Consider the following 14,501-nt stretch of genomic DNA (forward strand, 5'->3'; position numbering starts at 1 on the left):
GATGTCTTGCCTGTTAGCAGTCTGGCACACATGGCTGAGTTTATGTTTCGCTGCCTTTCCCATGACCCTTGTGTTCTCAAAATTTTGGGTGACAGTCATTACTGGTGGGTGACACTTCTAGACCCACGTTACAATGAGAACTTTATATCTCTTATTCCTGAGGCGGACAGGTCTACCAAAATGGGGCAGTACCATCTAAAAACACTAGCGGCAGAGGTCACGGTTTATTGGACAACCAAGGACTACAGGCGAGAGAGACACAACTCCAATCCAGCAGAGGCAGGGGAACACTGTCAAAGTTCTGGGATAATTTTCTCAGCCCCTCCCATCGCACAGGCCCTGAGGCGTGGGGTACTCTCACAAGGGGTGCAAAGTTTGGGAAGATGCTGAGGGAGTAGCTTGCTGACCGTACCAACGTCCTCCGTGATTCCTTTGTGCCTTATAATTATTGGGTATCCAAGCTGGATACGTGGAATGAACTTGCTCTCTACGCCTTGGAGGTCCTGTTTTGCCCTGCCGCCAGCGTTTTATCAGAGCGGGTTTTTAATGCCGCTGGTGGAATTATAACTGATAAGCGCATCCGCCTGTCAACTGAAAATGCTGACAGGCTGACTCTTATAAAAATGAACAAGGGCTGGATTGGGCCAGACTTCTCAACACCACCGAATGATATCAGCATAACAAACTCAAATCCAGTGCCTTTTTTTGGGAGGTGTACTCCCATGCACCTTTTCACACCCACACATGGGTATACGCTTCCTGATTTTGGCTATTTGCTCTTGTCCTCCTCCTTCTCCTCATCCTCATCCTCCACCACCATATCACCAGGGTGACCGTGGTCCGTGATGCAACACCCACATAATTTTTTAAAAGGTGTTTATGATGCCCATAAAAAAAATGTTTACACAGTATGTTCATGTATACTGTATCCCCCAGGGGTAAATGTTTGTCAGCCCATACACTTAGTGCATGGGCACTGCAAGTATAGGAGACCCGTTCCTTTCTAATTTGAAAAATTTTTATGAGGCCCTCCTCCACGTCTCTTGCAAGGGGCATTGGAGTGCCTCCCAATTTTTGACAGCCCTTGCATTCACTGCATAGGCCAACAGTATGGGAGACCCACTTCCTAATAATGGGAACATTTTTTCATTAGGCCCTCTACGTCTCTTCCAAGGGGCATTGAAGTGTCTACAAATTTTTGGCAACCCTTGCATTCACTTTATAGGCCAACACTATGGGAGACCCACTTGCTAATAATGGGAACATTTTTTCAGGAGACCCTCTGACCTCCACATCTCTTCCAAGGGGCATTGGAGTGCCTCCAAATTTTTGCCAACCCTTGCATTCACTGCATAGGCAAACACAATGGGAAACCCACTTCCTAATAATGGGAACATTGTTTTCAGGAGGCCCTCCTCTAAGTCTCTTCAAAGGGGTATTGGGGTGTGTCCAAATTTTCAAAGGGGTATTGGGGTGCGTCCAAATTTTGGGCAGCCCTGCCACTCACTGCATACGCAATAACAGTATAGGAGACCCACTCTTTAGTAATGGGAACAACAAAGCCTAGCCGGCTGATGGCTCTCTAAGAATAGTGAGGGTCGACTGTTGGCCCTTTAAGAATAGTAAAGGCCGCCTGATGGCCCTATAAAAATAGGCTTTGTGACTTTCAGAGTCTCTCCTTCTTAAATGAAACAGGATGTGTCTGATCATGTCTCACACACCACATGGCCAAATAAGGTTATAAAATGTTAAAATGACATTTCCCGGTGAAAGCATTTTTCGCGGTTGAAAGCAATGAAAAAGTGAAAAAAAACGCATCAAAAACGCTACGTGTGAACATTGCCCAAGGTGTGGAGGAGTATTTTTTGTTTTTGGTTATTTATTTTGCCTTATATACAAGTCATTACCCTGGAAAGGATGTTCCTTAACATATTTCCCAGGAAAATCCATTTTGGTTTCGCTTTAGTATGTGAGTATTGTGAGTCCATAAAAGTGGCCTAATACCTCTGACAACAATCTTGACAGGAGTGACCTGGGAGTCAGAAATGCTTCCAGGGGTCTTCCCTGTGCTGTTCCCATGCCATTTAAGCACTGTTCCCATCGATTTGGGCAATTTTTAGGCCTTCTGCAGACCGCCGGGCCACCCGAGCATTTCAGTGCTCGCCTAGTGGTGATCTCTGTATATAATCTTTAAAAATAACCTCCACAACCAACAATCGTTCTCATGATGAGAATTAGAACCATTTAGAATTTAAACTAGTGTTTCCCAAACTCCAGTCCTCATGGTTAGCTCGAATCAAATTACCAGAAAATCGCGTTTCACACAAATTTAAACATTTTGAGATTCGATTTGCAAAAAAAAAAAATGCCTAGCACCATTTCCCACACTGCTAAAGCATCAGAGAGCAGGTTAATGTCATATTGCATTGCTCTATGGGTTTCCCCATAATGTCCTGCTGCTATTACAACTTACAAATTATCACATCTTATACAGAGTTGGTCAGTACCTGGGCCATCAAAAATCAGTGGTTCTTAGTGGAGCACAGTTTGGTAGGCACAGTCATTTTCCATCTCCACAGTCACTGGGCAAGTCTCTCTCTGCTGTAGTGTGTTAGCGCTGTTGGTAAGCATGGTCCTCTCTCTCCTGTAGAGTGTAAGCTCTTATGGTCAGCAGGGTCCTCTCTCTCCTGTAAAGTGTAATCTCTTATGATCAGTGGGGTCCTCTCTCTCTCTTTTAGAGTGTAAGCACTTAAGATCAGTATGGTCTTCTCTCTTTCTTGCCTGTAAATTGTAAGCTCTTATGATCAGTGGGTTCCTGTCTCTCCTGTAGAATATTAGCCCTTATGATTAGTGGGGTCCTCTCTCTTCTGTAGAGTGTAAGCTCTTATGATCAGTGGAGTCTTCTCTCTTTCCTGTAGAGTGTAAGCTCTTATGGTCAGCAGCGTCCTCTCTCCTGTAGAGTGTTAGCTCTTATGTTCAGTGGGGTCCTCTCTCCTGTAGAGTGTAAGCTCTTATGATCAGTGCGGTTCTCTCTCTCCTATAGAGTGTAAGCTCTTATGGTCAGCAGGGTCCTCTTTCTTTCTTGCTTATAAATTTTAAGCTCTTACGATGAGTGGGATCCTCTATTGCTCCTCTCTCCCATGTGTATTTTACAACCAATAACAAGCTTTCCAAGTATTGAAATTTGCACAAATATATTCATCACAAATCAAATTTTGGTGAAAAATTTGGTGAAGTCGACAAATTCAAATTTCAAAAGATCCGCTCATCTCTACTTATCGTCCCCCAACAGGTTATGTTTTCAATATTTCCCTAGTTTTGCACAGGTGATGGAATTACTATAAAGGTATCAGTAATTGTCACAAGTTCTCACACCTGTCTAATATTAAGAGAATCCTGAAAACATGATCTGTTGGGGGGGCAGTGAGGACTGGAGTTTGAGAATCACTGATTTAAATCATCCATGCAGCACTACTAGTACACATAGGTCGTTTAATGACAGACTGTGCCTGCTGTGATTTCAGCAGTCTATACTACATGGACTATACATATTATCCTGCACTGTACAAAGAGTTTGGTAGGACAACTCCAAAGCTTATTACATCTTAGTTTTATTGCTTTCTAACTGGTACACTTTTCAAAGTTGGAATATATAGCCCCAAAAATCAGCTCTGATTTGGATCCTAAAGAAAAAAAAATTGCTGCCTTCCTAATTTATAGTTGATAAGGTTTTATTCTGTGCACTCAAACTCTATCTAAATAGAAAAAGAGCGACTCACTAAGAGATTATTTGTGAAATCATCCAAAAAATAAGGAATGCATGAGAACTAACGGTGCATTTATATGAATCAATTTTGTCCTCTTCTTCAGCAATGAGAAAAAATAGGACAACAACCTTGTGTACTGATATCACAAACTTTTGTTGTTTGTTGAACAGTTTTTGTTGCTTTTGAATGTGAAACACGTAAATTAAATTAAATGTGAGAATAGCAAAAAACTAATCGCATCAACAGTTTACAGTTCTTGCTGCTGATAAAAATGACTCATGGAAATATACTCTAAGGCCACGTTCTCACATTCAGTATTTGGTCAGTATTTTACATCAGTATTTATAAGCCAAAACCAGGAGTGGGAGAAAAATGGAGAAGTGGTGACGTGTTTCTATTATACTTTTCCTCTGATTGTTCCACTCCTGGTTTTGGCTTACAAATATAGAGGTAAAAAACTGACTAAATTCTGAATGTTTGAACGTGGCCCTAGAGGCCAAATCATTAAACAATTTTTGCCAAAATTCCGTGTGAAAATATTTGAAACGCACAAAATTGTCTGTAAGGCTATGTTCTGATGCAGCATTTTTGCTGCGTTTTTTTATTCAAATTAAGAGCTGTTTTTTACAGTATTAGCAAAAGCTATGAGATTTCAGAAATCTCAAACACACACTTGTTTTTTTTCCTAACTCATTTGAGAACTGCAGCGTTCTTTAAATCTGTAGCATGTCAATTCTTTCATAGTTTTGGCAGCATTTTTTCACAATGCAAACATAAGAAAAAATACAGAAAAAAACGCAACAGCGTTTTTTGCTGCATTTTCGCAGCATTTTTAAGCGTTTTTGCTGAATAAAACTAACTTTATTAAACATGTACTGTAGACAAAGCACACGTAATCCACACCGAAAAAATGGTGCACAAAAAAAGTGACAAAAATGCTACAAAAACGGTGAAAAATTGGCGTTTTGAACACAGCATTTTTACGTCCAAGAGAATAGGTTTTGGCTGAAGAAAAAAATGCAGCAAAAATGCTACTTGTGGACATAGCTTCTTAGTTGCACCCAAATTTTGTGACTTTTGTCATATTTATCCCTGTCCTCACCATACTTTTTTAACAGTGTGCAGAAGTTAGCCAGCTGATACTGCATGTTGCTTACCAGGAGTATCAGTAAAGGTAATCAACATTGAATAAATTGATCTTTGGTAATGATCCCACTAAACAATTATTAGTCAAAACCACACCTGTGTATGCAAAAACTCCATGCAGTTTTAGGGTATGCGTACATCGCATTGTTTTACTTGAAGCATCTTTTTTGATACCTTTTTGGACAGCTTTTACGGCGACTCTGCCGCTGGTGTCTTTTTTAATATTCTATATATAAAATAAAGTTGGCTTCCAAGCGGAAGCTACCACAAGAGTGCATCGATCACTTCTTTTATCTGCTGCACAGCTTTTGAAGCCTGAAGCAGTTAAAGGAAGTGACAAAAGAGGAGACATGTGCACAGCAACTCGTTTTTACATTGCTGTGCACATATTCATGTGGAATCTGAAGAAAAAAAGGCAGTGTGCACATACCTTTAGACTAATTAAAACTAAGTAAAAAATGCACGATGCAGCTTTGCCCTTAGCTCCACTACACATTGTTGAACAATGTAATTCTAGGATTCAACATATGTGGAATAGACTCACAGATTTCTTGCCATCAATAGAACACTAGAATTATACAGTATGCATCACAATACAGGGGGAATTAATCTATACTTCCATCATGTGGTAGATTCATCAGAATTAGGGTTGGGATCAGGGGCGGACATATCATTGGTTGAACGTGTGCAGCCACACAGGGGCCCAAGAGTAAGGGGGCCCAATTTCACCTTCAAATCAGTAAGCAGGTCCTGTCACAGACACAAAGAGGGGCCCATATACCGTTCTTGCACACAATGGCCCTCTTTCGTCTGTGTTCACCACTGGTTGGGATATGATATAATTTCTGTGCAGCACCAGCACTGAGAGTCCCGCTGTCGGATAATGAACTGAAATGAACTAATGCTGAGCCCACTGTCAATCAGTGTTGGGGGCACGGTTACAGCTGCAGCTCTTTATGCACAGAGCGGTGACTGAACCTGCACCGCCCCCATGATTGGAAGCTGAACACTACCGGGGGAATATAGTTAATTTTCTCCTGGCAGCAGGGCTCTCAGTGCCAGCACTGCACGGTGTCAGAATGCTAATAAACTGAAGATTAACCCCATACCTACAGGTTAATAGCGTCATTTTATATAACAGATTCCCTTTAAATGTAAAAAATATCCATTAAAAAATTATTTATGCATAATGTGTCAAACGTATCATTTTTATTGTTGAGGTCTTTGTTCTGCAGCACAATTGACACTTATGAACAAACGTTTTCGTGATAGACTCAAGATTGTATTTAGTATTAGTTTGCAGCAAAGAAACACAGCTGTTTAGTACAATATTATGTGGAGGAGCGGTGATAACTTCTCGACTGATATTGGTTTGATCATTGAGACTCCCAGTAATCACCAAAACAGGGAACTTTTAACTGCTGAGTGGCAGAGCACATGCCCAACCGCCACACCATTCACTCATGGGACTGCCAGAGATAACTAAACACTTCACTCATTATATCTGTTGGAAACCTATCATTACATTAGATTTTTCTTTTTTTTTCTATATAAATCTTATGGTTTGTTTCAAAGACAAGTAAGTGGTTAAAGTGCTTTCATCCTCATACTTGGAAGTATCAAATATCAGATCATACCTCCAACTTCCATTCGCAGTCACCAGCTATATGCATCCTGTGCTGAGATAATCTTATAAATGTGCCCCTGCTGTGTACTGTGTAATGGCTGTGTCTGACCATGCAGTAACATGGTCTGATCATACCACAGCTCCTGGGCAGGGGAGGAAGCAAAAGAGTATACAGACATTACAGCAGGGGATCACAGCTGATTCTTTCTTGTGAGGTAAAACATTTCACTGCCTGTTTTTAAACAATGTTTTACCTCACAAAAAAAATCAGCTGTGATCCCCTACTGTAATGTCTGTATACTCTTTTGCTTCCTCCCCTGCCCAGGAGATGTGGTATGATCAGACCATGTTCCTGCGCGGTCAGACACAGCCATTACACAGTACACAGCAGGGGCACATTTATAAGATTATTGCAGGACAAGAACATTTTTTTTAACACATCCAATTGTGGAACTTATTATTCCAAGATCTATTGATTAAAATGTACTTTGTTCTTGGGACAACACCTTTAAATGCGTAGGCATTTGGCCAGCAAAAGGTATATCTGATAGAAATTGTTATGGTCCCTCCAGAGAAAGGTCACCTTGTCATGACTGGTGGGAACAGACAAATGGGCCAATCAATGAGAAGCACCTTCTTTTTAAAAGTATATTCTGTTTGGCAATAATGCAGTTATCATTCACATATTCAATGTTTGCATACACATTAGTGGACAGTGTGTGCTGCTACACTTTTTTGGTTTCTACACTATATTGAAACCACAGTCTCCTTCTATCACCATTTATCCAGCAGAATAGTAGGTCTTTAATTTAAAAGTCGGCATTTCATACATACACTTATTTCTTATTTCAATTTCTATCACTAAAAAGCAGACACATATCATTCTGCACAGCAGAATTTTACATCAGAACATGGAGAAAATAAATGAAAACCAATAATTAGTAGCCAAAGCAAATAATGAATGTCAGTATGTTAGAAACATGAGACTGTATTAGTAATCATTAATTTGTGCTATTGGCCCTGAATGCTAACATTTTTCTTTCTTTCTTAAGAAAAACACAGTAGTCCCATAATTACTACATACACATCATCTTCTAGTTATTTGCATCCATGTATAATAAGCCAGACTTGTCATACAGACTTCCAAACAACCAGCAATAAAGTAGCAAATATTAATGTACGTCATTACCAATAGCATGGCAACAAACCGAGCACGTCAAATTATTCATATTTACTTTGCTGTTAGAAGTATGGGGAAAATACTAATAGTGCAAAGGGGATAAAACAGCAAAAATGAATACAAATAACAGAATTAATATTACTTATTATGCTAATAAAGAGTTTTACACAATTACTTGTGACACTTCACAAGCTCATGTATCTATAATATCCAGCTGCAACACCAATTACCTTTTCACAAAACTAGCACGAGGAGAGACTAAAGCTTTGTTCACATGCAGAAGATTTAATGCAGAAATTTCGGCAGCTGCCCCATTCATCTGAATGAAACCTATGCACAAGTTGCAAAAACAAGTCCATTCAGATTATTTTACCTTTCGCATTAAGCAAGTTATTTGTTAATTTGGATAACAATACCTAGAAGTATTACACAAGAAGTAGTGCATGTGAGGGGTAAAGTGATATGCAATTCCTTCATAACTGGTGGGGGTGCGACCTCCGGAGCCCTAAGTTAGTGCTGTGGCCCCTTTTCCGCATGGTGGCGCCAACAATTTACTGTATGTATAGGTAACTATACTTCCCACTGCCCAGCAGATGGATGGAGCAAAGTGTACAAAGAGAATGTGCAGGAGCCATTCCTGGATCTGGGGGTGTCAGACCCTCACCAATATGCCATCCCTTTAGAACATAAGAACACTCCTGTGAAGAATTTAAGGAAAATGTTCTTCAATGATGTTCTGTCCCAAAGATGCAAGTTGCTATGACAATGAGTTTTGTATCCAGAGAAACTTTTGTAAAAAAAAAAAATCACTCTACCTAGTCTTTACTCTGTTGTCGTGTAATGACCATAAAGCCAAAAGAAATATTCTGATGCTTAATGCTTTTGACCAGTGCTTATTACATTGGACTCATGGCATGAACAATGCATCCTAAGTGCTTGTTCACACATTGCGCTTTTGCTGCGTTTTTCCAGCAGAAAAAAACCCAGCATTTTACAATATCAGCAGAGTGAATGACATTTCTGAAATCTCACGCACGTGCTGCTTTTTTTTTCCTTGCAGAATTGAAGGAGTTTTTTTATTTTGCAGATCTACTGCATGTCAATTCTTCTTGCAGCGTTTTTACCCATTCAAATGAACGGGGGGGGGGGGAAGAAAGTAAAAATGCATCAAAAAACATACAAAAATGTTGGGGGGAGCTTATTTTATGCAGTGATTTTCCTGCCATTACCCTGGTTTCTGCAGCTGAAAAATCTGTTGCAAATACTAAACTTGTACTCATGCCCTTAGTAGACATATTTGCTCATTGACTTCAAGAAACTCTTTTTTGGTCTTGTCAAATAATCTCTTCCGGGAAAACTACTATACTAAAGATACAGCGCAGTCTAACGTATAGCCCTTGGATCATACCCACTCCGTTGGTGTTATTAGGGTAACGAAATATACCATTTTGGAAAGAAATTTGTCTATGTGACAAAACAGTGGAAAATAAAGCACAAAATAAATGTGCTTAACACAATTAACTTTTCTAGCCATACAAACCTACTGTACATTATATGTTAGTATATATTAGGTGTAGGGTTAGGTGTCACCTGGGTATGAGAGAAGTGTAGAGGAACTCAAGTAGTGGTGAGACTTCTGTATAATTCACACCTAAAAATTATTATACTCCCCATAGAAGTCCAAGGGGATAGAGGTCCAAGGTGATCTTAAAAAACTGATACAAAGTTAGCATAAAGTATAACCCTGAAGAAAAGATGTGTACATCTATTAACTTCATATTATTCTACGATATAGAAGAGCTGTGTTAGGTAATCACTATCATTATCAGCTATGTTATCCTCACCCGACCCCAGAAATGAGTATTGCACCTATTCCAGCACAGCAGATTGAGAAGAATACACAGGCACAATATATTCTGTAACACTTACCACATCCATGATCTGCATCAGATTCATCCCAAAGTAGACAGTGAGTGGATGGGAGTCATTAGCCACTGGCCTCTCTAAAGGATTATAATTCTTCAGTAATTCCCTGTAGAGCTTTCTCTGGTATTCTCCTTGCAGGGACACTTCAAACCAAGAGAAGAGCATGATCAGCACTACTCATCCAGGGAGGCAATGTACAGTACCATGGACAGCACAGCAGCACATTCTACTGACATACACAGTATAGAGGGAAAGTGAAAGGGAGAGATGGGAGAGAGAGACAAAGTGAGAGAGGGAGGCTTGTACAGGGATCAGCTCATCATGTGCATGGCCTTGGACTTATAGAGAATGGGGTGTTATAGGATAGGGGGGAATGCAGAGTAATAGTGAAATCTATTTACCATGGATCAAGCAGATTGATATGATCATCCACAATTGGATCTCCCCAGCTCCCATTTTATGAGATCAAGAAAAGGAGGTCTTCAGATTCCCAGCAGAGGGGGAAAAGTTTATGATTTGATGACAATAAACGGAGTCCTGGATGCTGATGAATGCAGAAGATCAGCTCTCTGGCTGCATCCAGGCTCAGGCAATGGAGGTGGTGACTACTAAAGTATCACAGTCCCTGTGTGTGAGACTTCACTGATGATGGGAAGCCAGGGATTGTCTTCATATTTAAGCATGCATTGCGTCTATGTTATTGGGGGGGATCCCAGTAGTTCCCAGCTGCCTCTGATCACTCCCCCTGAGCTTAGTGCTGTCACTTGTCAGAAAAGCAATGGCTCCATTCAGATGGGCTCCACGTGAAGCTTGTGACTTCTGATCCTGTCTCAGTCTGAGCTCTGTTCATTGCATTGTATTTTATAGCTGGCGAGGAGGAGGCAGAGCAGCAGCCCAGATCTGGCGTGAGTATTAACCCATCCACTGCTGAGCATGCCACTAAGGCACATTCAGTAGCAGCGTATACCTGAGTATGAACATCTGCGCCCTCCGCGATGGTATTTTTAGTACGGTGTCATAAGTAGTGAAATAGATTTGATAACCACTGCATGGTAACTAGAATTTCAATGCAGTGGGTGGGATACTAGTGTATACATACACTAAGGAGCTGCCAGGTATTAGGTTTTTTGGGCCAATTAAAGTACAGCTCCACCTTAAGAGCTAATGTGATTATTATAATGAAGAATTGCATGACTGTCAATTCCATGTCATTGTAATACTCTTTTTACAATGAATAAACTAGGAGACTGCAGAAGACTTTAAAGAGTTACTCTGGTGTATAATATTTTATTAGGACATGTCTAAATATTATCAAAACAACCCATATTTCTATTAGCAATTGTGCCACATCCTCCATCCTGCACCGTCCAGAGCCATGTGTAACCAATACAGCTGCAATGAAGTGCTGGCCAACGTGACATTGCATGCTTTGTCTTAGGGTTCCTTCACACGTCAGTATTTCCGGGACGTGTGGTGACAGTTTCCACATGTTTTCCCAGAGACACTGAAACACGTAGATTCATTCAAAGGAATTGGCCTGCGCACATGTCAGTGTGTTTCCACGGACCGTGCGTCCATGGGCAAAACACGCTAACATGTCCGTTTTTGGACGACAGCATAGATCACACAAACTCATTAAATTTAATGGGTCCATGTAAACATGTACCGCACATGGATGCCATTTGTGTGACGCGTACTGGTGCATGGGAATCAGCGGTACAGTTAGTGCTGTTCCCAAGCACGGGGTGGTGAACACTGCCCTCATCATTGTTCCCTGCTGGTGCTACGATCAGCACCAGCAAGGGACCATGATGAGAGTAGTATTCTGCTCCTGCAGTGTCTGACTGTAAAAATAAGAATAAAATAAAAAAATCCATACACTCACCTGCCTAAGTGTCCCCCGCTGTAATCCATGTAACTGCTCAGCAGAGGAGCTGGGGAGAATGACTCCTGCAGCGAGCGGCCCTGGAGCTGCGCTCAGCGAGCGGTGTTCTGTCACTCACTGAGGCCGCTCGCTGCAGGAGTCATTCTCCCTGGCTCCTCGGCGTGATCGGTCGCATGGATTACAGCGGGGAGCACTTAAGTGAGTATAAGGATTTTTTATTTTATTCTTAGTTTTACAGTCCGACACTGCAGGAGCAGACTACTACTACTTTCATCATTGTCCCTGCTGGTGCTGATCACAGCGCCGGCAGGAAACCATGATGAGGGCAGCGTTCAGCACCTGGCGCCTGGGAACAGAGCTAACTGTACAATGATTCCCAAGCTCTGGTACGTGTGCTCCTGATGCGGGACACGGGCGGCACACGGCTGCCACACACAGACACACAGACACGGATATCTCCGGTATGGGCTTTTCCGGTATCCGGACGTGTGAAATCGCCCTAAGTGCAGAGAATTGCACCTGGAGAACATGCTAGGAGATGTAGTGCTACAACAGCTGGAATCTCACATCTCACAGGTTACAGTCTGCTGCCTTTATGTCCAATGGCTAGCATACATACAGCATATGAACCACTGGTGGACACAGACTGAAGAGGGCCCTATGCAAGAACTTAATATGGCCCTTTGTCGTTCAATAGCTCTTCATAATACACAATTCCACTTACTTTGGAGAAGGGTCGAACTGGCCCATCGAAAAATTCACCGGAGGGCCCAGCCATTGACACCTGCTGGCAAAATAAACATAAGACACATGAGCCAGCGTTGCCTATACCTAACGCTTTCCCGGATTGCCTAACTCTAGGACGAGCGGTGATATAAAAAGCCATCAGGACGCAACAGTGTTCTGTTCCTTATACTTACACATAGTGAGCGACAGTCAGCAGCAGATGATCATGTCAGCAGTGACGCGCGCACTGCTCTCCCGGGTTGTCTAACTCTGAGAGGAGTGGAGAGCAGTATGTCATTACTCCTCCCAGCATTAGACAACCCGGGAGAGCAGTGTGCATCACTGCTGACACAATGTAGGGCAACTGGAGGCTTTGCAGCCCTTGCAATTCAATTCAAATTGATTGACTATGAATCAAATTTGTGAGAAAAATTTGCCTAAGAGAGCAAATTTAAATTTTAAAATATTCACACATCTCTATTAGCAGATGTTAATATTGCTAACTAATATTACTGCTAATGTGAATGCAATGATTAATAGATGTTAATAAAGTAATATTATTTCATGTGCACAATTAGTTCTAAAAATGCAAAAACTAGCGACAAATCTTTTGAAATTTCTCAACACAATGTAGCTCATGTGCAGTTTATAGCATCTCATTTACTTTCAATCAATATGCTCCTGACAGAGGCCATCATGACCTGTGATGCTGTTTTTACACTGCATCAGCCTGTATAAGCATTGAAGCAACAATGCGCAGTCTGTCACAAACAGCGTCTATATTCCACTGATAGCCCCCAAAGGGCAAGTTGGGGAAATCTGAAACTCCTTGAAGTTGTGGAGTTTAAAATAGTATCATTCTTGGACATTCAGCAAATGCTGCTTGTGTTGTTCAGACCCATAGATTTTTTTATTAAGTTACTGAGCGGATGAGGACCTGTTCCCTTAATGAAATATATAATAAAATATCTGTAAAGGGTTTTATCACAGTTATATATTTTGAACAGTTCTATATTTAAAATAGGGAGTAGCTGAAGCATCATACCTGTGAATAAGGATGAACTAACACATCTTGTTTAATATATTGGAGTACTACCTTTTCTACTTTTTATCCAGACATAGTTGTTGAGACTAGAGATGAGCGGTGTTCGACTAGAACTGTTCGCCAATCTCAAATTCGAGCTGTTTTGGGCGGTGTTCGAGTTGTTCGACGAACCCGAACGATTTGCAAAAAATTCGGCTGTTCGAGGTTATGTTCGATAACTGTTCGTGCACCAAAAGCGTGTCCTGCATGTCTGGCGCTATTTAGAGCACCAATCATGCAGGGATTGTCTGCCACTCACTGTAATGCCACAGCCATGGTGGTTGTGGCATTACAGTGATTGCCCAAATCGATGGGAACAGTGCCAACAGTGAAACATGAAAAGCCGGCAATTCAGCAGCGGCATACACCTGTACCCGACAATTTAGAACCGAAAGAATAGAGCTTCACACATAGATTAGATAGATATAAACATGTCAGCCACATATATACGAAGTACAGTGAAAGTGCTGCTTACTGTACTTGTCATTTAGCGTAAAGGATTTATCAAAAAAAATAATAGTGTTTTCATGCACCGTCTCTTTAAAAAAGCCGGCCGGCAATTCAGCAGCGGTACCCGACAATTTATAACAGAACAGAGCTTCACACATAGATTAGATAGATAGAAACATGTCAGTCACATATATATGAAGTACAGTGATAGTGTTGGTTACTGTACTTGTCATTTAGTATTAAAATAAAGGATTTATTATTAAAAAAATTGGAGTGGGGTTCCCCTTAATTTTAGGCTCTAGCGGAGGTTAAGCAGACGGCTGGGGCAGATGTTTGAAGCCTGGGAAGGGGGTAATACCCACGGAGCTTCCCAGGCTACTAATATCAGCCCCCAGCTGAATACATAGCCTTTACTAGCTATTAAAATGGGGGACCCCCCAAAAAAAATGACGTGGGGTCCCCCCTAATTTAATAGCTAGCAAAGGCTAGGCAGACAGCTGGGGGCTGATATTAATAGCCCAGGAAGGGAGCCATGAATATTGGCCCCCTCCCAGGCTAGAAACACCAGCCGTCAGCCGCCCCAGAAATGGCGCATTCATAGGATGCGCCAATTCTGGCACTTAGCCTCGCTCTTCCACGCTGCCCTGGTGCGGTGGCAGGGGGTAATAGGGTTGGGGTTGATGTCAGCTTATAATGCCAGCTGACATCAA

At 41.5% G+C, this 14,501-nt stretch overlaps 1 protein-coding gene and 1 long non-coding RNA gene across 5 annotated transcripts in view; one reads left to right on the forward strand and one right to left on the reverse strand.

The window, feature by feature from the left end:
* CHRNA7 (cholinergic receptor nicotinic alpha 7 subunit) overlaps positions 1-10,657 on the reverse strand; it is a 460,420-nt gene extending 449,763 nt beyond the window's left edge. The window contains exons 1-2 of one of the 4 annotated variants that reach the window (XM_073652950.1): positions 10,048-10,657; positions 9,650-9,789 (exon numbers count right to left, since the gene is read on the reverse strand). In XM_073652950.1, the coding sequence (XP_073509051.1) occupies positions 9,650-9,789; positions 10,048-10,102 (195 nt within the window). In that variant the 5' untranslated portion in view covers positions 10,103-10,657. Of the gene's footprint in view, positions 1-9,649; positions 9,790-10,047 lie in introns of those variants that run through there. The other 3 variants (XM_073652949.1, XM_073652951.1, XM_073652952.1) reach the window with 3 other exon arrangements.
* The window catches only part of LOC141166353 (uncharacterized), a 72,499-nt gene continuing 68,349 nt past the window's right edge, over positions 10,352-14,501 (forward strand). The window contains exon 1 of the long non-coding RNA XR_012251285.1: positions 10,352-10,551. This is a non-coding gene — a long non-coding RNA (uncharacterized lncRNA). The remainder of the gene's footprint in view (positions 10,552-14,501) is intronic.

Source organism: Phyllobates terribilis, unplaced genomic scaffold (assembly GCF_046119375.1).
Source record: "Phyllobates terribilis strain yellow unplaced genomic scaffold, ASM4611937v1 Scaffold_11__3_contigs__length_659146591, whole genome shotgun sequence".
NCBI classification, from domain to species: domain Eukaryota; kingdom Metazoa; phylum Chordata; class Amphibia; order Anura; family Dendrobatidae; genus Phyllobates; species Phyllobates terribilis.